We start from the raw sequence: 27,218 nt of genomic DNA on the forward strand, positions 1-27,218 counted from the left end.
TAATTGGTGTGATAACAGAGAATTAATATTTTAGACGGTTGGACTAATAAGAGTAAAATTGGAAAAATATATTTAGTGCATCATAAGAATTTTAAATTTTCTTTTTAAAGCAACAAATAATTAATAGAGTGAATATATATGTTAAGGTCTTGACTAAAAGTCTATTTCACGAGGGAATAATATATGAATTACATTGCTATTTAATCCAAAGTTGAAGAAAGAATGCTAAAGACAAACTAAATGCTCAACTCATATTCATGAAAATGAAAGTCACCTTTTGCCTTTATGCTCACATAATTGCATATATATACAGGATCTGATAAATGTCATTTCAATTTTAATAATGTCGTCTCAAATTTCAAACATGATTTGAGCATTTTCAAAGTTGAATTTGGCTTAATTCAAAACACAGGAATTTGTTTTTCTTTGAGTTACATTTCTAATTCAAAACGTAATTCATCCATACATAACTTTATTTTGAATTTTACCAAAATCAAACTAGAAAATGGTCAAAATCCCGTTCAAAATTAAAACTGTATTAGTATAATTGAAACGACATTTAACGTTTCATATATATCGTTGATTTGTTTTGTACGTTTGATTTGACATCCAATATATAACTAATACAAGCAATGTCCTAATATTAATATATTTGATCATGGAGTTGGTATTACGTGTGTTGATGAAATCATTAACCACATTACACAATTAGTATTAATGGCTTAAAAAAAGATTATTGTTAATTAATTGTGAGATTTAATTTAGTTAAACTTCCAAAATGTCATTATATTGGCTGTTTTCCACACTACATATGCATGGAGTCTACATACATCTAAGTTGAAAGTATATATATATATATATATATATATATATAATGCACTATTTCGAATTAGGATAATATGTACATTTTCTATAGGAAGCATTTCCTATTATTGTCGTTTTCAATTAATAATCAACAAATAAAAAACGAAAAAAATTCGACTTTAAATAAGATGTTGGCCATTTACGTTCAATTTGTAATCCTTTGAGTTGACTTTTTAATTCAGCTTGAATACGCTCGATTTCATATCAGATGGAAGATTTATGTACGAATGAGCTACGGTCTGAACTGAGAAAACCTCAAACATCAAAGCTATCAATTTTACAAGACTACAAAATTAATGTTTTGCCACCTGGGACGACTAAAAAATAGTCAAAATCACATTTAAAATCGAAACAATACTAGTAAAATTGAAACAAACAAGCAGCAACAACTCACACTTTATATACAGAATTCGGGTCAAGAAACTCCTGATTTTGTTTATGAAAAACCACAAGTCAATTGCTTGATGGACAATATACAACTATATCTGTAAGCATTAGACCTAAAAAAATCATCGTTATGTAACAGTGCATGAAAGCATCAAAAACAGTATAAAAAAAAAAACTTTTTTCTTTAACAAAGAATTAACATCTCAAAACCTTCTTCAGACAATATTCCCATTCCACTGTGGTGGAAGCCTCCATCTTCTATGCCAATAAATGGAAACTCTAGACCACAAAGGGAACCCAAAACTATAATCCAACGGCCGATCAACCGCTCCCCCAACAATCAACGGCAGCCACACATACCTCGAATCCCTCAAATCCGCCGGATTCCACCTATCCGCCATAAACACAAACAGCCCTTCAAACCCAAACACCGGCACCACAAAACTCCCCTGACTAAAAAACGTAGCAAACCTAAACACCTTGCTATTCCCACCGACCACACACGGGTCCCCCATCGTCTCCCAATTCCCCATCATCGATTCCGCCGCGTGGGCCCGCGCCTCGTTTGGGGCCCACCCGGTACACCCGGAGGTAATCATGTAATAAGTCCCGTCATACTTGAAGACAGCTGGCGCCTCCCTGTGCTGCCCTACGAGCACTCTTCTGACGACACCTGTCACGTCGAGGTAGTCTTTATCGAGTGGCCCGATATGGAGCTCGCTGTTGTCGTCGGACGAGTAGATGATGTAAGCAGTGTTGTCATCGTCTTTGAAGATGGTCATGTCGCGGCTGTCGGAGTTGTGCGGCCGCTTGCTGTGGAGGTAGGTGAAGGGGCCCACGGGGGTAGATGATGTGGCGACCCCCACGGAGGCTTTGGTGTAGTTGGTGTCGTCGATGTGCATCCACATTACATATTTTGCGGTTTTGGAGTTGTAGATTACTTTAGGGCGTTCGAGGATGTTAGACTTGTGGAGGTCGTGGGTTTCGTTTTCTGGTTCTGCTGCTAAAACGATGCCCTCGTTTTTCCATGTCCATAGATCCTTTGAGGAATAGCAGCCAACTCCGATGACATCAACCTGATTAGTGGAGGGAGAAAAATGAGTTCGGTTCGAGAGTTGTCTTTTTCGAATTCTATCTAAACTTTGTAAAATTGTTACAAACTAAAAAAAATAATCCAGATACTTCTCCCCCATTAATCATTTAGGTATTGATTGGTGATCGAGCCTTTACTCCTATCTAACAATCTTCAGATCTGAGTTGATTGTTGGAAATTATCAAATCTATATGTACTGACTTTTAATCTATTACGACTTGGTGTTACGAGACAAGAACTTGCAAAATTAAGCAGCTTGGATTTGCATATAATCCAGATTAGTTAGTACCAGCAGATACCGTTCAATCAATAAAAAATAACCATCTTTAACCTCTACTCGGAAATGGGGTACTAATGGAATTTATTACTAAATTGAGGTCGGAAAGTGAAAAGGCAGGGAAGAAAACTACTATGTTGTATATAGACTGTTCTTCTAAAGTAATGGCAAATAATTTACGATCGGGCACTTTGCTTGATTTGACAGACACATTTAAAAGTCGGAAAGCTTATGAAATAACACGACGGCATTTTCAAAATGCTAAACCAGTAGAGCTATAATTGGTTGGGTAGGAAAACATTAAATGCTGGAACACATAGAATCTTAACGTATTCGCGGAGATACCACGATCTCAAACATCTGTAGTGTCAAGTGTAATTATAATTCTTTGAAGCAAAATGTTCAAATGCAAACAAATGATTAATGCGGGCATATTAAATTCCTTCATTAAATACAGACAGTGAAGCCATAAAACTCAATAGTGACAAGAAAACCCCTCCTAAGAAACACTGCCAACTTGCAGTTTGTATTCTATATCATATTCTGACAGGCATACAGACAATGGAGAATCAGAGCGTACAATATTAACCTGAGTGTACTAAGATATATGTAAGAGTGCACTATCAGTTACCATTACATGATGACGAGAAGAAATGGAGAATCAGAGCTTTTGTTAAGTTTCACATAAGACACTATAAATTCAAATAACAATTTAGCATTATTGAAATATACTCGTTTAACGCATTAAATGCGAACATCAGCTACCATTATTGAAATATTTGTTTCTTCTCCAACAAAATCTGCCACGTAGAAGTTCAGAAGATACAAAGTCGATGAAAAGTGCAGGCATTCATACACTTAGACAAACCACCCATGCATACATACGTTTTAAAGAAGAAAGAGGAAAAATAAATGCTATTCATAACGAGGTTAAATTAAATATCACGAATCAGAAATTTACCCGTGCCGCTCCTTTTTTGTGAGCATGGTAAGTGGGGCCATCTTTATACTCCCCATACCAATAATAAGTCTCGGATCGTTCATCATACAGGATGCCACCACCATGCGCTTGAATTGGATTTCCTTCAGTGTCCAACCACACTCTTCCCGGATAATAATAGAAACTATCGTTGCCATTATCCTTCGTGGGGTCCACAGCCATTTTCGCACTAGGAAAGAATACGTGCCTTATTTGGGAATTCTCATCAAGAAATTCGTCGACCAAGGTAGTGGCCCGCTTGGGCTTCCTCTTGGCGGCACGTGGAGATCGCCGCCTTGGTGGCGGCATTTGTATATTTTCCTCCTCCACCACTTGCAGCTCGCGTAATAGAGGGTGGTGAATCATACTGCTGTGGTGTGCGTGTTTACTTTGTATGTTTGTGTGAGAAATTAAGTTCCATAATTGAAGCACGATAAGGAATCCAACTAGGGCCCACACAGCAACGGGAGTCGAGCATCTGCTCCCTGCATTGCAACGTAAACTAGTTGGTTTCCTGTATTTGTTGTTCCTCATCTTCATTTCGATGCCTTTTTTTTATTTTTTCTATCTTCAAGAAAAGGCTGCATTTAAGGAGGTCCAAGCTAAAGTCATAAACCAACGCTCATATTATTTAAAACATAAATTATGCGTTTCCCTACACAAAGTGCAGAACCATCGAGCATTCTGTTACACCATACAGAAACATTGAATCTGTTCATCGAGATGCAACAGCGAAACTGTATGATACACCGAAAGGCAGCCAAATTTTAGAAAATGAACAAATTTCTGTGAAGTGCATAGTACACCGAACTGAATAAAATCACAAATAAGGGAAGAATTGTGATTCTCTAAATACAGATTCTCAAATTCATGGGTAAATATCAAACAATCAAATAGGAGGAACAAGCTTCATCAGTTAAATTTCAGAGGATCGACAATCATAAACAGATCCCCAAAAGCATATGATAAAGGCATCCAATTAGGTAACAAAAAGAACATAATACTTCAACAAACCCCCAATTAGATGTAAACCCCCAATTAGATGTAACAGAGAAAATAGAGACAATCAACTAAAATCATATAAATCTAGCTGAATTGAAGGAAGGAAGATTACCTGGAGAGAACCTGGCTAGAAATGGAAATGAATTTCTAGACATGGGTTTGCTGATGTTAGCTCTCCTGATTCTTATCACCATACGAAACAAAAATCTGAAATTACAACCCTCAAGTATTCTCCTTCTGGAAAGGTCACAAGAACCTCGTTGAGGTATTTGGTGAAACGCGTGCACAAGTAGAGAGTGTTAAAGTGGAATTAACTAGAGAGAGAGAGAGAGAGAGAGAGAGAGAGAGAGAGAGAGAATTGAGTGTGTGGTGGGTGGATCTTGGTGTTGATCGTGATACTGAAGAAAAACCTAGAAAATTCGATTGTTGCTTCTTCTTTCTCTCTCTAGGTGTTTTACCATTGAAGACGACGGTCACTGTATAAGAAAACAGTACACTCTACAGAGAGTAGGTGGCACCATTTTTGTGAAAACTCCGAAAAAATAAAATAAAATAATAATAATAATAATAATAAAGGAATAATGTGGGCTTAATGCTGATTATTAAAAGTTAAACTAAGTATAGATATTGTAGTAATTAATATTTGTTAGATCTTGTTTTATATGAATAATTAAATAAGTTGTGAAACTTGTTCATAAAATTGATATATCTCATAGAAATTAAATATTGTCTTAAAATATATCACTAATCAGTAAATTATTCATGTAATATAGTTAAGAATAGTAGAATACATTATAAATTGTAGCATTTGTTAAATATGTAATATAGTTAAGGGTTATTTTCACTTCTCACCCTTGTATTAAATAGAAATCTTCACTTGCCTCCCCTCTACTATTAAAATCTTCAATTTAATGCCCACACTTGAAATTAATTTATTTGTTCAAGTTTAAGATAAAGAGAATAAATACATTTTTATTGTGGTTTCTTTACTCATTAATTTTGAAAAATCGAACGAAAATACAAAAAAGATAATTGAAATTAAAAAGTAGTAATAAAAATGAGTACGTAAAATAATGGAAGTTGACGAAAGTTATTATTGAAAGGGATTATTTGACAAACCCCCCTCATATGCAATTTATGATTAGTAGGGGTCCAATTTTTTTTTCTCTTTTTGAGATAAGTCCAAAATATTTTTTAATTAGCCTTAAATAATATATATCACTATAATACCCTTAATCCAAACTATACAACCCTAATTACCCGTCTTTTTTCTGCAGATAGCCACCCCTGACTTTTCTCTCTCACGCAGCCCCTCCCCTCGCCTTTTCCCTCTCACGGTCGCCGCCGCACCTCCTCTAGCTTTTCTTTCTCACTGTCGCCGCCACCGCCCCCGCCCCTCCCCTCGATTTTCTATCTCACTGTCGGCGCCGCCCCTCTATTATCTCTCCATTTATGCCACAACCTGGAGAAAGGTCGAGGAGTTAGCGGTGGAGGAAGGCGGTTTTTCTGGTCTGAACGTGAACCAATAGAGGCGTCTATAAATTGTTCTCGTGTTAGGGTTTGGAGTGATATTTATTTCACACTTGTGGCTATTGAGATTCGTATCTCGTAAGTAGTTCATTTGTGCATATTATTTTTTGTAATTCTGCAATTGTCTTTGAATCTTGTCTATTTTAGTAATTCATGTGTTCTGGTGTTAAAAACACTATATGAGTTGATAATTTTTCTTCTTATACATGTTATTGTGGTAACTAATGGTGTATGTTTACTCAATCCTATGTATTAGTGGTTTTTGTTTTTGTTTCTACGTGACAGAGTATGGACATATAAGAAGGAGACTAAATAAAACGGTATGTACAACTTTAATTTGGAGTGGTTTTGTATGAGCTATTGATGGATCGAAAAATTGAGGAAAACGAATCGGACGGGGTCAATTTGATGTTGTACTCATCTCATGTATAATTTAGATCGCCGAATAGTGGATTTCTAATTCTCACTTACAATAAATAGTGGATTACACTTACAGTAAATAGTGGATTTCACATAGTGGATTTCAAATTCAGAATGTGAATAGTGGATTTTAAACTCGGGTTGTGAATAGTGAATTACGATAATTTTACACTTACTGTAAATAGTGGATTTCACATAGTGGATTTCAAATTCAGAATGTGAATAGTGGATTTTAAACTCGGGTTGTGAATAGTGAATTACGATAATTTTACACTTACAGTAAATAGTGGATTTCACATAGTGGATTTCAAATTCAGAATGTGAATAGTGGATTTTAAACTCGGGCTGTGAATAGTGAATTACGATAATTTTACACTTAAAGTAAATAGTGGATTTCACACAGTGGATTTCAAATTCAGAATGTGAATAGTGGATTTTAAACTCGGGCAGTGAATAGTGAATTACGACAATTTAACAGTGAATTTTACGCTATTTTTTGTATCTTTTTCTTTAATGAATGTCGATAAATTTTGACGAATGTGTAGTGGATTTCAATTTTTGGTAAACCTGCTGGAAAAAAATGAGTTTTTAAAAAACTGAAATTTTCAATAAGTTTATAGTGAATTTTCGTAATAGACAATGTAAATAACTTAGTGGTTTTTTCATTTTCGTAATGGACTATACTAATACATAGTGGTTTTCAATAAGTTTAGTGATACATAGCGGTTTTCAATAAGTTTATAGTCAATTTTGGTAATGGAACACATTAATTATATAATGGTTTTCGTAAATTACATAGTGGTTTTTGGTAAATTTATAGTGGATTTCAATTTGTTAAAAACTATGTTTTTTAAATCGAAATATAAAAGGAGAATTGAAAAAAAAAATCAAAATCAATTTTTAAAAACGAAAATATTTTTTTTAAAAGAAAATCAAAATTTTATAATTTTATTATAAAAAAAGGTTCAAATAAAAATAAAGTTAAAAAAAACACCATTTAATCAAAATTAAAAAAAAAAACAATTTTCTCAAAAAAAAAAAAGAATATCAAAATTAAAAACATAATTGAAAAACGTAAATTTTTTTTAGTTGAAATGGTATGTGATTTTAGAGAGATTTTTGGGAGTTGGCGGATATTTAGGGGGAGTTATTTTTGGAAAATAAATTAAACATTAAAATTAAAAAATACACAAGGGTAATTTAAGTATTTTGCTATGAGAGGGGGTTATCTCAAAAATGGGATTATTAATTGGATTTATCCCTCTTTGGAAATTGAATGAGGGGGTTATCTCATATAACCCCTTATTGAAAATAAAGAGCGAGATATTTAGTTTAGAGCAACTCCAATGGGAGTATCAAATGGATTATCAAACCCATAAACTACCTTTTTGATATCCCAAAATTAAATTTTTTTACTCCAATGGGAGTATCAAAATGGGTAAGTATTTTGATAATCTACCTCTTCATAAGTAAAAATACCACTAGGCCAAAACAGCTCACTTGCGACGTTTTTTTTGGCGACGATTCCGGAATCGTCGCTAGTTTGCGACCATTTTGACTAACAAACGTCGCAAGATATCGGAAAATAAGATTTCGATGGAATACCTCGCGACGATAAGATCAATCGTCGCCAGTTTGCGACGAATAATAACAAACCGTCGCAAAGTGAAAAAAAAAAAATAATGAAGCAAATTCGTAGCGACGTTTTTATATAACCGACGCAAGAAAATTTTTTTTTGCAATTTTTTTTTACCTTAGCGACGAATGTTACGTATTCGTCGCGAGTGCAATTGTGAAAAAAAAAAAAATTATTGGTTTGGCGACGAATAAGGATAAACGTAGCTAATAAAGAGGAAATATTAAATTATATTTATTTGTAGCGACGAAACAAGTGGATTCGTCGCAGGGCAAATACTTTTTTAAAAGAATTATATTTATTATTGGCGACGATAATGTTTTAATCGTCGCCAAAATAATTATGGAAAAAATCTCGCTTTTCTGTAGCGACGTTTCTTACAGAAACGTCGCATGTCTAATTAATTTTTTTTTTTGGTTAGCGACGAAAGTCCTTAAAACGTCGCTACATGATTGGTTTGAAATCTTTTGTGGCGACGATTTGGTAGGAATCGTCGCAACAAAACGAATTAGAAGTAAGGCCCTAATCCCCTTTTCCCCAATTCTCTGAATATCTTCTCTCTCATTTTCAATCTTCCCTCCGCCGGCGCCCCCCTCCGCCGGGTCCTCCCCCTCCGCCTCCGTCGCCGCAGTCTGCCGCTGCTCTCCGCCGTCCGCCGCTGCTCTCCTCCGCCCATCTCTCCGCCACTGCTCTCCACCGTCAGCCCATCTCTCCGCCCCCATCTCTCCGCCGTCCGCCGCTGCTCTTCCCCGTTCGCCGCTGCTCTTCCCCGTTCGCCGCTGCTCTTCCCCGTTCGCCGCTGCTCTTCCCCGTTCGCCGCTGCTCCTCAAATCAGGTGTGTGTGTAAATTGAATTTATTGGGGTGGTTTTGTTTCTCTCCACGCATCAGAGAATTTCATTTTGTACATCAAACTAATTTTATAAACCAATGTTGCACTCAACAACTTTGTTGAACGTGATTTAAAATTTTAAAAAAAATAATAAAAAAAAACGAGACCAATTAATATATAGTAAGAGCTTGTATGGTTTGAGCTTTTAAGTTGTTGGTTCTGTCCAGCATTTTTCAAGGGTTTGAAAATGGGGATTTATCAACTTAAAAGAAAAAAAAAACTCTTATTTGTGATTTGTGAATTGATTTTCGATTTTTGGTGGGGATTATTTGAGATTCTCTTCTAGTAAAAGACACAGAACAAGTAGTAACTGAGTTCAATTTGCATTATATTTTTATTTTTAATTTGTTATCAGTGTTTAAGATAAAGTTGTGAACCAGGGCAAACTCTGTTTCACCATCAATTGGGGCAAAGAGAATCAATTGAGATTTTGCTTATTTAGATAAAAATTAGGTCCAGCATTTTCCCCTTTTCCATATGGCTTGAAAATGAAGTTGATAAATTGAGCCTTATTTTTGCACAAAACTTAAAATCAATAAAATTAGAAAATCTTACCCAAAAATTAAAACCCTTTGGCTCTGGACTTGAAAACATTCTGTTGCCTTATTTTTATGAGATATAGATGAACAAGTACACATACAAGGGGGGCTTTGGCCATAAAGATTATGTGATTTTCTCTCTTGTATAATTTTGCTTTGTTTTCAACACTACTTCTGAATTTTTATTTTATTTTGTGTGGGGTGGGTTCGTTTTAATTTTTTCAACATAGTGTATTAATTATGATGATCTATTAATTAATAATATTAAATAAATATGAAAAAAATGCAGAGAAGAGCAAATAAAAATAATAAAAAGGAGCAAGGATTAGCTAAATCAAGAGCAGCAATTAGCAATTAAAAAAGCAGCTTCTAATTTGCCGTTTGTTCCCACCGCCAGCCGTTACCGTCTGCCGCCATTCCTTCTCCGTCTGCCCTCATTTCAAGGTAATTTTCCTTTTTTTTAAATCTTTGTTTGTTTATGTTGAAAATTTTGTATGTGTTTGATTATTGCGAACTATTTTTGGGTTTTTTCTCGGAATTGTGTGTTTGTTTGTTTATCATATGTAAATTATTTGATATGTTAAATTAGTACGCAGTTGAGATATGTGGATATGAATATTTGTTTTAAATAATGTTAAGTTGTTGCGTACATTGATGGTTTTTTTGGGGATGTTCATTTATTAGTTGTTATGCTGTCGAAATTTTGCTAAACAAGTGTACTTAATCATTTTCAGGCTGATTTGGAACGAGTGTACGATGAGACAATTCATGATGGAAGTGACGAAAGCACGGCCAACTCAATTGCGATAGAAAAAGTGCTCGGGAAAAGCAAATGGCTTGGAATTAAGATTGCAACCACCACAAAGAGTTCAAAGTCGAGATTTTCTTCAATTCCGCCGGAAGTGCAAATGGAAATGAATTCAATGAAAGAGCAAATGCTACTTAAAGATGAAAAAATGGAAAGATTGGAAGCGGAATTGAAAGAAACCCGAGAAATTGTGAACACCTTGGTCGGCCGTTTTGGACTACAAGCCTCGACATCGACTCCTTCCAATTATGGTGGAGTATAAAAAAGGGATGAACTTTGTTTGGTTTTTGAATTAAACTTTGCAACACTATATTATATGCTTTTAAGTTTTATGTACTTTTTTAATTTATGTTTTGTGCTACCTTGATATTTAATCCGTATAATTGGTTTTAATATTTTCGATATAAGTGTATTTTTTTTTTTACAACTGCTGAATCAGGTTGAATTTCTTAAATGAAAAAATAAATAAACCAGAAATTATATTAAAAAAAATAAAAAACCTAGCGACGAATAAATAAAACAAATCGTCGCAAATAAATCATGGGGCTTGCGACGAAAACAGTCATTGGTCGCAAATATTATTCGTAAACGTAGCGACGAAAACGTCACAAACGTCGCTCAATGTAGCGACGAAAATAACATTCGTCGCCAACATTTGCGACTAATAACGTATTCGTCGCAACTGGTTAGCGACGAAAGTATAGGATCCGTCGCGAATACTAAAAAAACATTTTTTTCCAGAAAATACGAATTTTGCGACGATTTATGTAATTCGTCGCCAACATTTGCGTCGAAAATGTTTTTTCGTCGCCGACCTTGCGACGGGACGTTTGGCGACGTATTCTGTAGGATTTGGCGACCAAAATAATTCGTCGCAAACAAAAAAAAATCGTCGCCAAACACACATTTTCGTCGCCAAATTTCGTCGCCAGTCGACTGTTTTGGCCTAGTGTACATCCTGGAAATTGAGTTATCAAAAAATTAACCACCTAAACATCCAATCACAAAATGACACGTGGCAATTACAAATAAAATCAGTAAAAAACTTCCAATTGATTATTAATTTTGATAACAATGGTTGGAGTAGATGAATTGCAAATGAATATTAAAATATTATCTTAATTATCAAATGAATATTTGATATTTCAATTTTGATGTTTTGCATTGGAGTTGCTCTTATAGAAGGTTAAAATAGGCACAATGTCTAATCCGGGAGGTAAATGAATGTTTTGATAATATATCAGAGGTAAGTGAAAGTTTCACATTAGTTCAAGGGAGCTAAATGAAATTAGCCGTATAGTTAATACGATATTTTTGTTTATTTGTGGGGGCAAATAGTGAAGAATAAAGTTGGTAAATGTCTCCTTCCCTACAACCACGTTTCGCTGTATTCATTATCAAAACGGCGGAAAGCAAAATGATGTTAAAATTGTTAAATTATGGTCACCCCCTACCATAATGTAAAATTATGAAAAAAACCTTCATATAATGGTAATTACAATCACGCCTTAATTAAAAATTTTCTTTCTTACAGATTCCTTGGATTGTTCTCTAATTTGTACTCGTTTTACGTAAAAATATAGTTTCTGACGCACCACAATCTGATGTTTACAAGCTAAGATACAGATCTTATTGATCATCTTGTTTCAAAATATAAAGCTCGAATGGGATAAAACGGGTGCAAACTGGAGAATATTCCACCACATAGGTGGACATGTAAGAAGATTCATAGTTAAGGGAGGTGGTTGTAATTTCCTAAACATGAGATTTTTTTTTTTTAATTTAACCATACTTCAGAGTGGCCGTAATTAACCCCATTAAAATTTGGGATGAGTGAATTTAAAAAAAAAAAAAAAAACCACGTTATTATATTAACAAAAAAAATTACAAATTACTACTTTGGAGTGATGTAGTGAAAATGGATTTACAAGACCAAAGCAATACTAAAACAATCATAACAAGTGAAAGGCCTAACATGGAAGACCAAAGCACTTTTGTCCAAAGCTCAATCGGCCTGCATTGGCCCGCAACAATATCCGAGAAGGCCCGTTTCAAACTCGAGCATTCCATCAAGCTCGATAGATCCGGATATATATTTATAAAGTCCTCGATCGAACGGCTATAAGCCAACGACATCTCGTAGATTCCCTCAGGCACAAATTTCCCATCTTCCATGCAATTCTCCGTACTCGTATTCGCCTCGTAACATATGAATCTCGATAGAATCTAAGCCATATACATCGATATAAATGTAATTATATTTTATATTTATTAGAATATGGCTTCTAATTTAATTAGTGAAAATTTAGTACTTACGGTCGGTAAATCGCCAACTGGGATGGAATTGTTTCGACAATTTTGAGGTTTGTAGGCGTAATCCGGTGCGGAGGAGAAAGGGTCGCAAACTTCCGGGAACGATACATCTTCGTTTTGATCGTTGATTTGAATAAGCACTTCTTCAATCTTTGAGTTTATCTAATCAAGAATGTGGAAATTAAATTTTAATTATATATTTATATAACAGATAATTAATAATTAATTAATTAATTAATTACCTCAGATATGAAACTGTGGACACTGTAATTAATTTGCTCTAAAGTTTGGGCAGAAGATGTGAAATTGGGACAAGGGAGCATGTCCATAAGGCTGTTGTTTTGAGGGTCTTCTTCGAAATTCTTCAAAGTTGAACAAGTATCCCCAATAAAACTGTACATTATATATTATATGAAGATTATTAAATAAATGCAATATTAATATTGTTAAAACAAAATAATGCATGATATATAAAATAGCAAAGTAGATAATTAGTTTGTAATTACACTAGCTAAGCTCACTTGTAGAAGAAGAAATCGACACCGGTTAGAATCCAGCTCAACGTTGTAAGAATCCAGCAACAGAAGATTAATCTGTTCATAATACAGCAAAATATCGCAAACGGGGATTTTTTTTAACAATTCGATCACATTTGAGGAAAAAAAATCGATTTATGATATTTATATAGTTAGAGTCGCGTGCTTACACGATAATACCGGGACGATTTTGCAAGGCAATCAGAACTGAGTGAAATCAGCATTCCATTAGTCTAACCGAGTTGTTCGTTTTTTTTTAACCAAATAATTAAAATGGCAGCAGATATCGAAAGATATATAATTAATAATTAAAAAAAAAAGCAAACAAAACTCACCAAATCCAGCAACTAACGCAACCAAGTTGATCGAAACGACCACCACATTCACCACGTATCTCGAAAAAAAATTAAAATTAGAACCAATTAAGTACAAATTAAAATAGTTAAGAAAATAAATAAAATAAGGATTAATTGAGCCTTACAAGGTTTGAATAGCTTTGTCCCAATATTTTCTTGAACTTTGGACGAAAGTGTTGACGGTCAACGACACTTTCCTCAGACGATGCGCAATCAAGTCGAGAAGGTCGCATGTTTTGGAGTCGTACGGGAGTAAAAGAGTGTGCATTTGTACCATAGTAGATTTAACTTTTGCTATAGTTCGTGAAGCATCTTCACCGGCACCGAATATAATTTCTTCGAGCTTTTCTGCCCTCTGCGACGACTTCTCGTTTGCTGCTATTGCCACACTACTACAACCACTGCAAATTAATCAGTACATCGACAAATTAAATCATCCAATATTAAATAAATAAATTTATATAGTTTTATTTACGTAAATAAAAAAAAAAAAAACTTACATGGCAAAAACGGAAAATAGAATAATAAGCAAGAACACTATTATATTTGACGAGTTCGAACGATCCTCAACCGGAAACGTGCTAATTAAATTCTTTACAACCACAAAAGCACCAAACCCCACACCACATAGCAACCACACCCCCGCCACCGCGTAGCCATGAATTCCCGTAAATGCTGCTGCCTGTATATATATTCACATATATCGAAAAAATATAAAATTATTTTACTATTTGATCCCAAAAAAAAAAGAATGATTAGACGTGTACTTACAGCCCAATAATGTTTGTTCCTAATATCGAAATTTCCAGCATAATGTTTGAATTTCCTTAGAGGGTCGGGGCGTTTGGCAATGCGTTCGGAAACGGAGGATCCGAAAACGAGAGAGTTGCGATGAGTGAGTAACGGAGTGATGGAGAAGAGGAGGAGAACAAAAGGGATGGCGTTTCTTTGGAGTTGATTTGGACAAAATGGATGTTTCATTATATTATTGTGTGATCTTTTTTTTCGTGGGAGAGAATTAGTGTGTGATTAAAAAGGTGGTTAGTTACTAATTTAGAACGAAAATTGTTGGGGAGGGGGGAGAATACGAATTCTTTTGACTTGTTTATTAAGGTAAGAATAGCTTGTTGTTACCTTCCCTTTTCTTTTTTTTGTAACTAACTTTCTGTTTGTCTTACTTAGGTCATTATAATTCAGAATAAAATATGATATATAAAGGAAATAAAATTTTAAAAAAATAAAATCAGCATTAGTATTAGTATTATCATCAGTAAGTACAATGATTAGGATTAGGATTATAATTTTAGATTTAGAATTATGATTATAATTATGATTATGATTATGATTATGATTATGATTATGATTATGATTATGATTAGAATAATAATTAATATTAACATACACTACATGAAAAAGTTGCATTAGCGACACTCCAATTGTGACAAATGCAAAAGTTGTCACTTAATGCAAACATTAAGTGACAACATCTTTTTTATTGTCACTAATAGCTCTTTTTGTTATCACTTACTCCTTATTTATTGTCACTATAAAGCATTAGCGACACCCCGTTAGTGACAAGCATAGTGACAACACTTTTTGCCTAACTATGTGAAAAATAGGTGTTGTCACTCAATAGATTTTTTTTTATGATATTAAGATTATAATTAGAATTAACATTAGCCTTAGAATATTAATATTAGCAGTAGCGTATGCATATTAGTATTACTCTTAAGATTATCATATTAACATTAGCATTGTAGTATTAACATAGGCATCAACATTGACATATTACTAATAACATTAGCATATTAGCATATTAGTATTAGTATTAGTATTTACATTAGTATTAGAGCAACTCCAATGGAGAGACATCAAAATGGAGCATTAAACATTCATTTGATACTTGATATAATACTTTGATACTTCTAGAAAAAAAATCCACTCCAACCACAAGTATCAAATAGATTATCAAATTTTAAATATATGAATAATTATATTATTAAATGCCACGTGGCAAATTGTGATAGGTTAATAGAGTGGTTACATTTTTGATACCTCATTTTCCAGGGAGTATTTTTGCACCTCGGGGTGGTTGAATATCAAAATAGTTCTCCATTTAATGCCTCCATTGGAGGAGGATTTTTTAATTTTGAAGCATCAAAGTGGAAGTTTTTTTGTTTGATACCCCATTTAGTTCCTCCATTGGAGTTGCTCTTAGCATATTAGCATTAGTAATAGTATTAGCAACAATATTAATTAGTATTAGCATCAACATATTAGTAGTAGTAATAATATTCGCTGTTAGCATTAGGTACTATGGTTGTACACATTGCGACGAATGATGTACTCGTTTTTTATACACGGAAATTTATTTTTCTATACTTATCTTTTCTCACCTATTTTGTTTTAAGTAATTACTTACACCAAATGGAATGTTTCTTTAACATATTTTTATATTACACATTAAGTTTTGGTCTTACTATTTCGATAACTGTTTTTTTCTTTCTAATCAAATATTTGTTTTCATTAAGAATATTCATATTCATCGCACAGATGAAGTACTAGTTGTGTCTTATTTGTTACTTGCGTATATTTAAATAGTAAATGTGGATTTATTAATAACAATTAAATAGATCAACCAACGAATAGACTAAAACTTTGATTTGAATTACTAATAGACATAAGGCCCAGACAATAAACCACAATATGTCAGTCCCAAGCCCAAACTCTCCATCCTTGATAGGGAGAATTTTGGATCGAATACTAATTAATAATTTGATTTTTTTTATATAATTTTTTTTAAATTAAAAGTAACTTTTTAGCTTAATTTTATTTAAGAATTATAAAATCCAGACTAAGAAATCTTATTAATTAATTTAGTGGAATATTAAATAATTGGTAAATTAATAATTGAGAAAAATACTTTAGCACATTATTTCCCGTGTCGGGAAAAATCAAAATATTACTAAACCTGATATTAAATTATCGAGGTTCAACTGTATTTAATATAAAGCCATTTAATTTTAAATTGGACATCGAAGAATTATAAATTGAAAATAAATAAAGTCTAAGTTAAAATTTACTTTTTAAAAATAATAATAAAATCGAAAAAAATCTTTTTCAAATTAATAATAACAAAGCAACTGGCCTCTTTTCAAATTTTGAATAAATTTAATTCAAAATTTCAAACCCAATAGTAAAAAAAGGAGTTAGAAACCATGTCCCACTATGCACTAGAATAACACGCGAGCCAATAATAAATATCCACGTGGCACATAGTACACGTGAGCTATCCAGCAACGTGCATCCACGGACAAAATACGAAAGCAAAGGAGCGTGCACCGTCACCGCCCAATCCAAAAAACATCATACAAGGTACACCACACGCGCTATCCAACGCGGCTGGGGCTTGTCGATCTACTTTCCGCCACCCCACTTTCATGATTGGTCCACCCGCAATCAATCATACAGCGAGAAATAGCTGCCCCAAAACCGCGGGGTTGGAAACGCAATTTCCAATACTTCCAGGGGGTGGAAACATAATTTAAGAATCCTAAAAATAATTGTGGCTTACGTTGTTTACTTTCTGATTGGTTTGTATTTCTGGTACACAAAACAAATCCTCCCCTAATTAGAAGTCTCTGAGAGATTGTTAATAAAAAACAAATTCTAGCTTGAAGAGGAAAAGGGGAAAAACCATTGTAGCTTATTTAGGAGGAGAAAAGGGGGAAGCAGTAGAAGGAGAAATTTCAATTAGGTCAATTGGGAGAAGACAGAGAAGAGATCTGTTTTCGTTTTCGATCCGATTATCAAACCGAAATGGGTCTCTGGGATGCTTTTCTCAATTGGCTTAGAAGGTACGGTTTCCGTCAATTTTTCGCTCGTGTTGATGAATTTTGTTTTTGATTTTTTGTTGAAAGATTCCGTTTTTTTTTTTTTTTGAATAATTGGTTAAGCGTTGATTTTAATTGCTTGATTTTGCTCGGTGGTGTTCGCCTGGTGTTATTGTTAAATCCTTGATGGATTTCAACTTGTGGATAAGTTTGATTGTAATTGTAAATTAGATTGATGGTGATTCATGTATGTGGGATTTTTAAGCCTTTTAAGATTCTCCTGCAGATAATGTTTTGTGTGATACAATGTAATGCATAGATGAAGCGTAGGATGTTTTCGATTAGCCGTTTAGAAAATTATAGGATTCATTAATTGAATTGTAGTATGTAAGGTCTTTCACAAATAGCATGATACTGCAGATTATGTAAGCAGTCGAAATTTGGAACTTGAAAAAAAAAAAATCTACTTTAGGGTATCATGATTTGATGATTGATTGTGTTTTAAGATAAATTATTATCTACGATCAGCCCTCCCTCCCCTAACCTAACCAAACTATGCAAGATCACAGTTTGATTATGTTACATGTGACGATTGACAAAATATTAGAAGACACGAGGCGATGAATAATTAAGTTTATCATCGAACTATTTTTTATGCTTCCAAAACTAAAAGACACGAGGCAATGAATTATCTGATTTTTGTTCTATGACAGATATTGTATGGATTGCAATTATTGCGTCGTCTAACCACATTAATAGATTTTGTGCGGAGTGTTAGTTGAAAACTCAATTATGTTAGTTATAGAGTTTGACAAAATTGTTGTGATGTCTGTTTGCTTATAGGTTGAATCTCGTCCACGCCAAGATTTCTTGTTATATGTTATGTTATCATTAAAACAAAAAAAAAATTATGTCCTCGCAAACATGAGCTGTTTCCGAGATTGGGATGTCTATTACGGTTATTTTAGTCGTTTAATTTTGCTGTGAAATTGGTTTCCAGTGTACGGGCTCACGTTATTATTTTCCAATTGCAGCCTTTTCTTCAAGCAAGAAATGGAGCTGTCTCTAATAGGTCTTCAAAACGCCGGAAAAACCTCACTTGTAAATGTAGTTGCTGTAAGTAATCGTACCAACATCTTTTTTCGTTTTCTATCTTTTATTTTGCTCAAAGTACTTTGCATTTACGTTCTTCTCCTCTGTTTTCTTTTTCTTCCTCAGACTGGTGGATATAGTGAAGATATGATCCCTACGGTTAGTTTTCCTTACGAAAAACCCTTGTCCCGTTTAATATGTAGTTATTCTAGATTTCACTTTCGATCACCTGAGCATTTAAATTTACAAACAAGAAACTGTTTCGACCCTTTCAGGTAGGATTTAATATGCGAAAAGTCACTAAAGGCAACGTCACCATTAAATTATGGGATCTTGGAGGTCAACCGAGATTCCGTAGCATGTGGGAGCGATACTGCCGTGCAGTTTCTGCTATTGTGTAAGCCAAACTTCTTTCCTCGGATGCAATTTTTTTTTTCTTTTATATGAAAAAATGTAAATTATATATATGTCTGAACACGATTTGGTGCAGGTACGTTGTTGATTCAGCTGATCAAGACAACATAAGCATCTCGAAAAGCGAACTACACGATCTTTTGAGCAAACCATCACTAAATGGCATTCCTTTATTGGTTTTGGGGAACAAGATTGACAAGCCTCAGTCCCTATCTAAGCAGGCGCTAACCGATCAAATGTAAGTTAAAAAAAAATAAACTCTCTTACGTACGCACGAATTCTGCATTTTAGTAATTTAAAACTAACTACATCATTTAATGCCAGGGGTTTAAAATCGATAACCGATAGGGAAGTGTGCTGCTTTATGATCTCGTGCAAGAACTCGACCAACATCGACCAGGTCATTGATTGGCTAGTTAAGCATTCCAAGTCGAAGAGCTGATTCGGCTCTCCACAATGTATTTTCTAGTTTTGCCTTTTCTTTTCTTTTTTTTCTCTTTTTTTTTTCGGGATTTTCAGTTTGTTGTTCATGACCAGATTGCACATTCTTTCTTTCTGGCCAATGGGCTTGCTGCTTCTTTTTTTTTTTCTTTTCCATAAGTTGTCTCTGTATTATATCTATCAACTCACATTTGTTTGGATTGTGTTACTGAGAGGAATTTCTTGGGTATTATTATGGCAATTGATTTCTTGTGCAATTTTTCTTTAGTGTTTATTTTGTTAATGAAATTCAAAATGGAATTATTCTCGGAATTAATTCAATATACATATATTACAAAAAAAAAAAAAAAACAATTTACAAATATTTCAAAATAAATTAAATTGGGAGAAAATATTTTTGAAAGATGAATTTAAAAAAATAACAAATATAATTTTTTTTTGAGTAAAAATATAATTTTATTTTGAGAAAATAGGATAATGTTTGGTGATTGTATTTATTTATTGAAAAAAAAAAAAAACTGGAAACCTTGCCGCTTCTTTCTGGAAACCTGGTTGAAGTCATAACTTCCATGGAAGCTTCAACTGGAACCCCTTCGAGCTTTCCAAACCCTCCACCCCAACCCAACCTCGAAAAACTAAAGCAAAAACTCCTCAAATACGGCGTTCAGCCAACGCCCAGAATCCTCCATAATCTCCGCAAAAAGGAGATCCAAAAATCCAACCGCCGTCTCGCCAAACAGACCTCCAAGCTGCCGCCGCCCCTCTCCGACGCTCAGAGAGAAGCCGTTCTAGAAGAATCGCATTTCCGAACCATAAAGAAGGAATACAACAAATTCACCAAAAATGAAGCAACCGAGAAACTGGTGGGCAAACCCTGGGAGGGATTGGGGATGATTCAATTGAGAGAGCTCTCGATCGATAAAACAGATTACGAAAGCGAGCGGTTGAATACGGAGCATCTGATGGAGCTGAGTGACATAATTGAGTGCGAGAGGGATAAGTTTTCCTGGATTTTGGATAAGGATATCGACCTCGAAGAAGGATTGTTCGAGAACGAAGGCAGGAAGTGGGCCCCACGGCAACGCACCGAAGCCGAATCAATCAAATTTCTCGTAGATAGGTAGTATGTTTGTGATTTATTATATTAGTCCCCATGAATTTGGATTTCTGACTCTTGCTGGTTATTTTGATTTGTGTCGATTTAGGTTAAGTGCAACGGAATTGAGTGCGAAGGATTGGAAATTTACGCGGATGATGAGATATTCGGGGTTACAGTTCACAGAAGGGCAAATGATGAAGATAGTTAATGGGCTTGGGTATAAAGGGCAATGGAAGCATGCACTCTCTGTTGTGGAGTGGGTTTACACCTCAAAGGAGCATATGCATTTTAAGAGCAGGTTCGAAGATTCTCACTTTCTGCAATTTTTCGCAAAACTTCGTTTTCTTGTGTTTTTATTTCGTTTTTTTGTTTGATTGGGAATTTTAGGTTTGTGTACACGAAATTATTGGCGGTGCTTGGGCGAGCGAGGAAGCCTCGTGAAGCTCTTCAAGTCTTCAATTTGATGCGAGTAACGATTTTTCCTTGATTTTTTTCTTCTGTGTGTTTGTTTCGATTTTTGAGGCCTATATTAGTGAGTGTATGTGTGTGATGGAAAATTTAAGCGTTGATTATATTATTAGGGCGATGGGCACATATATCCTGATATGGCAGCATATCATAGTTTGGCAGTTACATTGGGTCAAGCTGGTTTACTGAAAGAGCTGCTGAGTGTTATTGAATCCATGAAGATAAAACCGAAAAAGATTAGAAATATGAGGCGCAAAAATTGGAATCCTGAGCTTCAACCGGATAATGTTATATTTAACGCTGTAAGAGAGCTTGGAAACTTTTTAATTATTACAGGTTCTTTTGTAATTGATTTACGATTACGTCGTTAAATTGATTGGTTGTTTTAGGTTTTAAATGCATGCGTTGCAAAATGCCAATGGAAGGGAGTAGCGTGGGTTTTTCAACAGTTGAGAAAAAACAGCCTTAGACCCGATGGAGCAAGCTATGGGCTGGCTATGGAGGTAATATTTTTTTTAATTCTATTTAAAATTTATTATACTGGTCGATCTTACGATGTGGTTCTTTCTTTAAAAGGTGATGCTGAAATCTGGAAAATATGACCTTGTCCACGAGTTTTTCGGGAAAATGAAAAGAAACGGGAAAGCTCTAAAAGCCCTGACATACAAAGGTAGTGTACTATTTTCTCATTACAGACATTTTCTTGTTTCTTTTCTTTGGTGGTATGATAATCGTGCTTGTTTTCATTACCTAGTTCTTGTTAGAGCTTTCTGGGAAGAAGGAAAAGTCGATGAAGCAGTTCAAGCCGTGAGGGATATGGAAAGAAGGGGTGTAATTGGAACAGCAACTGTATATTACGAGCTAGCTTGTTGCCTCTGCTTCTATGGAAGGTGGCAAGATGCTATTTTCGAGGTTAGTTTTCGGTTATGATTTTATTCCTAATTTACATTAGATAGTGTCTAAACTGAGATTAAGATAGTAAATAACAATGGGGTCGAGCCTTTTTAAGGAGATTCGATTGTATTACTGAATGAAATTGCATGATCATCCTTTGTTTTTCTTTTCGATTTATTTTATTTTATTTAAATAAAAAAAAATACTGCAGATTAAGAAGCTAAAAGACCTTGGTCCAACGAGGCCTTTGGCGGTGGCCTTCACTGGCATGATAAAATCTGCCATGGATGGTGGGCATGTTCAAGATTGTGTATCTATCTACGAGCACAGCAAAACCCTAATATCCCCTGATATCGGTCTAACAAATGCCATGCTCAAAGTTTATGGCAGAAACGATTTGTTTCTTAAAGCTAGAGAATTATTTGAGGAAGCCACAAAAAACAATTTAGATTCCGAAATTATTCCAAAAAAAGCAGATGCATTTACTTTCGGCTCCATGCTCGAGGCCTCTGCAAGGGCCCTCCAATGGGAGTACTTTGAGCACGTCTACAAAGAGATGACCCTCTCGGGTCATCGATTTGATCAAAGTAAACACTCTGCCCTATTAGTGGAAGCTTCTATAAACGGAAAGGTACTCACGACTCCACTCTGTTTTAAGGCCTCGTTTGGTTACTAAGATAAAATTAAATAATCCAATAAAAATCCAGTTATATAATTTGACCATGGGAGGTCCAATAAATAATCTTTCAATAAGTCGAGAGAAGGGTCGACCCGGAAAATTATTTGTGTTTGCTAAACATCAAACAAAGTCCAATTATTTAGTTAATCAGTATAATCTGCCCAACCAAACAAGGACTAACATTACTAAAATCTTGATTTTTTTTTTTATTTTTTTTTTGTGACGTAGTGGCATTTGCTGGAACATGCATTTGATTCGATTTTGGAAGCTGGGGAGATACCTCATGTGTCGTTCTTCACTGAGATGATGTGTCAAGCTACTATTCGACGTGACTATGACAGAGCTGTGAGTTTAGTCAACGCAATGGCCCACGCCCCGTTTCGAGTTGGTTTTCAAGATTGGATTAATCTATTCGAGGAAAGGATCAATAAGGCTAATTTGATTGAACTGCAGGAAAAACTCTTTAGTTGTGATATAGTGAAAGAAGCCACGGTCTTGAATTTGACGAGAGCATTGCAATTCATCTGTGGAGACTCGTTACATTCAATAGAAATTCCTGAAGATAAAGACAGAGATTCTGATGAATGGTCTGGTGGTTTGTCTAGATTGGCTGAGGATTTTGAGGACGATTTGGTAATCTCGCCGTCTTATTACGATGAAGGGAGTGACTCGGATATTGACGAGTTCAACTTCGAAGATGTTGTCCCGAGCGGTGAAGCTGATGGTTTACGCGAATCTGGTGCTCCTTCGGCCTTGGAAATACTGGAGACTTGGAAGGCAAAGTGAAGACAATTGGTATTTATTTGATATTTATAAAGAATTTAAACACATTATATGGTCAGATAAAAAAAAAAATTAACCCATTATGATAAACACTAAATAGATTTTATCCAAAAAAAAAAAAAAAGATTAAATACTAAATAGATAATAAAAATATTGACAAAAACTTAAGTTTAATAATTCTCACACGATTGTCTACGCTGCTCTCTGCTCTCAAACGCCTTTCTGAAAACTCCACAATGTCCTCCATAATTTCGAAAATCCCCACCAGAATGGTCATCTGCCGGAGCCTCAGCACACGCAAAAGCTGGAATATAATGGATTGCCGGCGGGCTCTTAGACCTCGATAATCGAGCGCCACGATTACGTCGTCATGCTATGCCACAAAATGAGAATCAACCACTACGGCCCCGCGGTCTCTACACCCGGCCCGTAGTCCCCTTTCCGGTGGCGGCACCACCCCCGCAACCGCAAGAAGAGAAAATGGCATTCGATGTGAAATTGAAGAAATTCGACCCCGCATCGAAGCTTAAGGTGATGAAGGAGATTAGGGCTTCCAGAGATTTAGGTCAGTGGGAAGCGAAAGATTTGGTGGAGAAAAGACCGTCAGTAGTGAAGAAGTAGACACGGCCACGGGCCGGTTCGGGCCGGTTCATACCGGTTCACGGTTCACTTTTTCCGGAACCGGAACCGGCCCGTAATATGCACGGTTCGATGGGCCGGGTCGGCCCGCCGGTTCGGGCCGGTTCCGGGTCGGCCCGGAAAATTTGTTTTTTTTTTTTTTTTTTTTTTTTTTAAATTTTTTGAAATATTTGATGAATAAGTAAATTATAGGAAAAATTGGGGTGTGAGGGTATGTATAGGAAAAATGGAAGGGGTGGGGAATTCAAAAAAAAACAAATAACGACTGGTTCACCGGGCCGTTATTTGCTTTTTTTTTAAATCCGGGTGAACCGCCTGGCCAGCCCGGCGGTTCACGGTTCACCATTTCATAGAACCGGGCCCGTCGCCGGTTCACCGGTCAACGGGTTGGGCCAGGTCATCAATGGTCCCGTTCGGGCCGGTTCCGGGCCCAAAACCGGCCCATGACCGTGTCTATGAAGAAGGATGTTTACCAAAGAGGAGGCTGAATAAATGCAATTCTGAGATTAAAGAAGAAATTTTGGTTTCATTTTGTATGTACCTTTCTCAAACTCGACATTAGTTACTTCACATATCATTTATAATGAAGCCAACGCTCGATTTCTTGGTAAATCACTGATGCCGAAAACTTTGGAATAAAAATCGAAATATAGATCAACTCTAACATATGATTGAGATACCAAGTTCACTTCCCCTCGCAAGCAAGTATTCGTCAACAAACTGTTGGACATGTACAAAAATTCTAGGGTTTTATAGTACTGCAACAACTTATATACATCATGTAAACAAGCCTTGACAAAGGACAAAAGGGTCCGTCCCAACTTCGAGATTCAATTACTGCCACCCTGATTTCTGCATAGCCATGAAAAAAAAATAAAAAAAAATCAGTATCAACTAATTACTCGAAAGAAAATTAACTTTGCAGCTTGCAGGTATTCAAGTTCAAGGATCGACATTTACCAGACACGGATAATTTGACAATTGAGCGCTTTCTGAGCCGCATCGGCAAAACACTGAGCAGCTTCTGCTTCTGCCTCAGCCTCCTCCGCTTCCCTTGCCGCTGCTTCAGCTTCTGCAATGGCAGCTTCTGCTTCTGCAACTGCTTTTGCAGCAGCTGCAGCAGCTTCTTGTGCGCTCATGCCTTTCATTTTCTCCAGCTCAGCATCAATCTTGGCTTTCGTAAGAAGTACAACACTTTTTCCCGCCCCATCTGAAGATTCCTTCTTATCTCCGTTTTCAAGCAACAATTGTGTCGGCTCTTTTCTTGCGGCAAAAGATATCGACTTTGGTGCTATCCTGTATTGATGCTTCACCTGTCAAACCAGACACAATACAAATGAAAATTCGAAAATAAAAAAAATGAAAAAAATAAATAAATAAACGAGCAAGCATAAAATAGATGGTTGTTACAAAATGGAATACCTTAACTAGTCGTCCGTTTTCGGTCAAACTCTTCAAATTTGTAGCCAAGTTTCTTTCAAAATCTTGAGTTGCTGGATAATGATCCTACCATATATACACACCACAAATGATGTTTTAACAGTTAGAAAAGTTCGAAGGCTGTTCACATGAAAATCGAATATACATCAGATACCGACTCGTTGTCAATTTTATTAATTCTATAAGTACGCTTCTCCACCAAAGATTGAAATTATCACCTCAATATACTGTGAAATTGCTGCCCGACTAGATCCACGAGGCTCCTTCAACTTCGCTATAGCTTCCATTATAAAATCATCCAGCCTACATGCCCAGAAAGCCCCAAAACATCTAATTAAACAACATCTAAAAACATAATTTATTGTTTTTTTTCATATAATTATATATCATTCAAACCTCGAGATTTCTTTTCCGGAACCTGCATCCTGCGATGTTTCACTAGAAGTTGCAAGGGTAGTTACATCAACAACTTCAGAATCCTTCTCAACTATTGCATCACCTGCTGCAGTTTCTTCATCTTGCTTGGGCGTTGTTGTAAGCTGAAGGCTTTTACTCGGAACCCTAGCTCTGTGCCGAGATCCCATTCCATTTGCCATGCAATTCAAATTTCTCCATTTGTCCTATCAAGTATCGATAAAGATGAAACAATCAAAAACATATTTTAAAGTAATCAAAAGCAAAGCACGAGATAAAAGGAAACGAGTTAGTAGTAGTTAATACCTTAAGGTCAACATTGGAGCGCGAGTGCAAGACTGAGCTGAATTCTGGATCTTTGAGAATGGTGCTCCATTTTCCTAGTCCGTATTTGTGAATGCCAGCTTTTAGAGCAGCTTCTTCTTCCGATGTCCACTTCTGCTTAGGCGCACCCATTATGCCGACTCGAGATCTTAATACCTACTGAGAACTAGACCAATTTAAGACATAAACTATGCTGTCAAGAATCATATCTGCAAGATGAAAAAACTGCAACCGACAACTTCTGAATTTTAACCACGTTGGTAACTTTAATCGGCCAAATCATTACAAATCCAGAATTTCTAAATATTTCAGTATTAGGCGACTCTTGAATCACACCTTATCGAATTAATATCCAAAGCAACAACCCTTTTAAATTTACATGACAAACTCTGAGATGGACGATAATTGACAGCCAAGCAATGAAAAAACTTTAATCTACAGCTAATGCATTTGGGTTTCGGACATTCTCCAGATGAAGAACAACAGATACAAAATCTCTAATTCATCATTTGTTGATGCGCAGAGCAAAATCTTAAAAAAAAAAAAAAAAAAAAAGAAGCAATAAATCAATTCATACCAATACCTAAAAAATCACTTATTCAGAACAACATCAGCTATTTACATGAAATGCACAAGCTATTAATTTTCCAAGTCCAAATTATAAAAGAAAATGTTCCGAGATTAAATCAGCCATTCATTTACAAATCAAACCCCAATCAAAATTCTGCAGAATCACATGCACAGATGAAACGGAAAACATCTTGTGGAAGAGGAACATGCCAATTCATAAAAAAAAGAAAAAAAAAAAAAAAAAAAAGGTGTACCTGTCAGTGATTTAGAGTTGAGAAATTGAAATTCAGGCCATATGAGAAACAATTGAAGCCCTAAAAGGAGGGAACGAGTGCGAGAATGAAGAGCGCCGAACAAATTGAGGAATATTTTTCGTGTTCTGTTGGCCCTTTGTCTTTCACTTAGCACCTGGCCACAAAAACCCCTCTCTCTGTCTCTTTTTGTTCTGGAAGAAGCAGCTACGCCTCTGTACTTAGTCAAAATTGCAACCTACATTTT

The 27,218-nt window shown here is 35.4% G+C and overlaps 5 protein-coding genes across 10 annotated transcripts; 2 read left to right on the forward strand and 3 right to left on the reverse strand.

Annotated features, from left to right (window-relative positions):
- Nucleotides 1-1,243: 1,243 nt before the first annotated feature.
- On the reverse strand, nucleotides 1,244-5,122 carry LOC105973504 (hypothetical protein). 2 transcript variants are annotated; one of them, XM_012998538.2, is made up of 3 exons: nucleotides 4,715-5,122; nucleotides 3,583-4,085; nucleotides 1,244-2,327 (listed from the first exon to the last, which is right to left on the reverse strand). In XM_012998538.2, the coding sequence occupies exons 1-3, from the start codon at nucleotides 4,794-4,796 to the stop codon at nucleotides 1,467-1,469; spliced, it is 1,446 nt and encodes a 481-aa protein (XP_012853992.2). In that variant the 5' UTR covers nucleotides 4,797-5,122; the 3' UTR covers nucleotides 1,244-1,466. The 2 variants fall into 2 exon arrangements, with proteins under 2 accessions (XP_012853992.2, XP_012854000.2); XM_012998546.2 differs by having other exon boundaries at nucleotides 3,583-4,181; nucleotides 4,715-5,120.
- Nucleotides 5,123-12,230: 7,108 nt separating this feature from the next.
- LOC105975803 (uncharacterized) lies at nucleotides 12,231-14,704 on the reverse strand. Of its 2 annotated transcripts, none has more exons than XM_088821659.1 (9): nucleotides 14,402-14,704; nucleotides 14,131-14,312; nucleotides 13,756-14,022; nucleotides 13,610-13,668; nucleotides 13,445-13,481; nucleotides 13,260-13,331; nucleotides 12,981-13,131; nucleotides 12,742-12,900; nucleotides 12,231-12,651 (listed from the first exon to the last, which is right to left on the reverse strand). In XM_088821659.1, the coding sequence occupies exons 1-9, from the start codon at nucleotides 14,609-14,611 to the stop codon at nucleotides 12,310-12,312; spliced, it is 1,479 nt and encodes a 492-aa protein (XP_088677785.1). In that variant the 5' UTR covers nucleotides 14,612-14,704; the 3' UTR covers nucleotides 12,231-12,309. The 2 variants fall into 2 exon arrangements, with proteins under 2 accessions (XP_088677785.1, XP_012856494.2); XM_013001040.2 differs by having other exon boundaries at nucleotides 13,756-14,031; nucleotides 14,402-14,703.
- A 2,422-nt stretch (nucleotides 14,705-17,126) lies between these two features.
- Nucleotides 17,127-19,667, forward strand: ARLA1D (ADP-ribosylation factor-like A1D). Its single transcript, XM_012998568.2, has 6 exons — nucleotides 17,127-17,487; nucleotides 18,498-18,579; nucleotides 18,682-18,714; nucleotides 18,831-18,952; nucleotides 19,046-19,207; nucleotides 19,294-19,667. Exons 1-6 carry the CDS (start codon nucleotides 17,450-17,452, stop codon nucleotides 19,409-19,411), a joined length of 555 nt encoding a protein of 184 aa, XP_012854022.1. The 5' UTR covers nucleotides 17,127-17,449; the 3' UTR covers nucleotides 19,412-19,667.
- A 195-nt stretch (nucleotides 19,668-19,862) lies between these two features.
- DG1 (Tetratricopeptide repeat (TPR)-like superfamily protein) lies at nucleotides 19,863-23,484 on the forward strand. The gene is made up of 9 exons (XM_012998555.2): nucleotides 19,863-20,530; nucleotides 20,616-20,807; nucleotides 20,897-20,978; nucleotides 21,091-21,279; nucleotides 21,367-21,480; nucleotides 21,554-21,647; nucleotides 21,732-21,889; nucleotides 22,083-22,502; nucleotides 22,779-23,484. Exons 1-9 carry the CDS (start codon nucleotides 19,980-19,982, stop codon nucleotides 23,334-23,336), a joined length of 2,358 nt encoding a protein of 785 aa, XP_012854009.2. The 5' UTR covers nucleotides 19,863-19,979; the 3' UTR covers nucleotides 23,337-23,484.
- Nucleotides 23,485-24,601: 1,117 nt separating this feature from the next.
- On the reverse strand, nucleotides 24,602-27,065 carry LOC105973539 (telomere repeat-binding factor 1). Of its 4 annotated transcripts, none has more exons than XM_012998583.2 (7): nucleotides 26,975-27,065; nucleotides 26,133-26,309; nucleotides 25,809-26,032; nucleotides 25,631-25,715; nucleotides 25,395-25,478; nucleotides 24,933-25,285; nucleotides 24,602-24,824 (listed from the first exon to the last, which is right to left on the reverse strand). In XM_012998583.2, coding segments are annotated over exons 2-7 (897 nt in total). In that variant the 5' UTR covers nucleotides 26,283-26,309; nucleotides 26,975-27,065; the 3' UTR covers nucleotides 24,602-24,823. The 4 variants fall into 4 exon arrangements, with proteins under 4 accessions (XP_012854037.1, XP_012854030.1, XP_012854044.1 ...); XM_012998576.2 differs by having other exon boundaries at nucleotides 26,133-26,316; nucleotides 26,975-27,062; XM_012998590.2 differs by having other exon boundaries at nucleotides 26,133-26,306; nucleotides 26,975-27,058.
- Nucleotides 27,066-27,218: the final 153 nt, after the last annotated feature.

Source organism: Erythranthe guttata, chromosome 8 (genome assembly GCF_056151865.1).
Source record: "Erythranthe guttata isolate IM_541 chromosome 8, IM_541, whole genome shotgun sequence".
In the NCBI taxonomy this organism is placed as follows: domain Eukaryota; kingdom Viridiplantae; phylum Streptophyta; class Magnoliopsida; order Lamiales; family Phrymaceae; genus Erythranthe; species Erythranthe guttata.

Bases quoted from the DNA above. Each gene is read 5' to 3' on its own strand.
- DG1 (XM_012998555.2), top strand. From the start codon at position 19,980: ATGGAAGCTTCAACTGGAACCCCTTCGAGCTTTCCAAACCCTCCACCC. The intron at 20,531-20,615 runs GTAGTATGTTTG...GTGTCGATTTAG, and splicing joins ATCAAATTTCTCGTAGATAG to GTTAAGTGCAACGGAATTGA. The intron at 21,481-21,553 runs GTAATATTTTTT...TTTCTTTAAAAG, and splicing joins GCTATGGGCTGGCTATGGAG to GTGATGCTGAAATCTGGAAA.
- LOC105973504 (XM_012998538.2), bottom strand. From the start codon at position 4,796: ATGGTGATAAGAATCAGGAGAGCTAACATCAGCAAACCCATGTCTAGA. The intron at 4,086-4,714 runs GTAATCTTCCTT...GTTGCAATGCAG, and splicing joins TCTAGCCAGGTTCTCTCCAG to GGAGCAGATGCTCGACTCCC. The intron at 2,328-3,582 runs GTAAATTTCTGA...TCCACTAATCAG, and splicing joins ACAAAAAAGGAGCGGCACGG to GTTGATGTCATCGGAGTTGG.
- LOC105973539 (XM_012998583.2), bottom strand. From the start codon at position 26,282: ATGGGTGCGCCTAAGCAGAAGTGGACATCGGAAGAAGAAGCTGCTCTA. The intron at 26,033-26,132 runs GTATTAACTACT...GATACTTGATAG, and splicing joins GCTCCAATGTTGACCTTAAG to GACAAATGGAGAAATTTGAA. The intron at 25,716-25,808 runs GTTTGAATGATA...CTGGGCATGTAG, and splicing joins TCCGGAAAAGAAATCTCGAG to GCTGGATGATTTTATAATGG.
- ARLA1D (XM_012998568.2), top strand. From the start codon at position 17,450: ATGGGTCTCTGGGATGCTTTTCTCAATTGGCTTAGAAG. The intron at 18,715-18,830 runs GTTAGTTTTCCT...CGACCCTTTCAG, and splicing joins GTGAAGATATGATCCCTACG to GTAGGATTTAATATGCGAAA. The intron at 19,208-19,293 runs GTAAGTTAAAAA...ATTTAATGCCAG, and splicing joins CAGGCGCTAACCGATCAAAT to GGGTTTAAAATCGATAACCG.
- LOC105975803 (XM_013001040.2), bottom strand. From the start codon at position 14,611: ATGAAACATCCATTTTGTCCAAATCAACTCCAAAGAAACGCCATCCCT. The intron at 14,313-14,401 runs GTAAGTACACGT...ATATATATACAG, and splicing joins GGAACAAACATTATTGGGCT to GCAGCAGCATTTACGGGAAT. The intron at 13,482-13,609 runs GTGAGTTTTGTT...GATTTCACTCAG, and splicing joins TGCGTTAGTTGCTGGATTTG to TTCTGATTGCCTTGCAAAAT.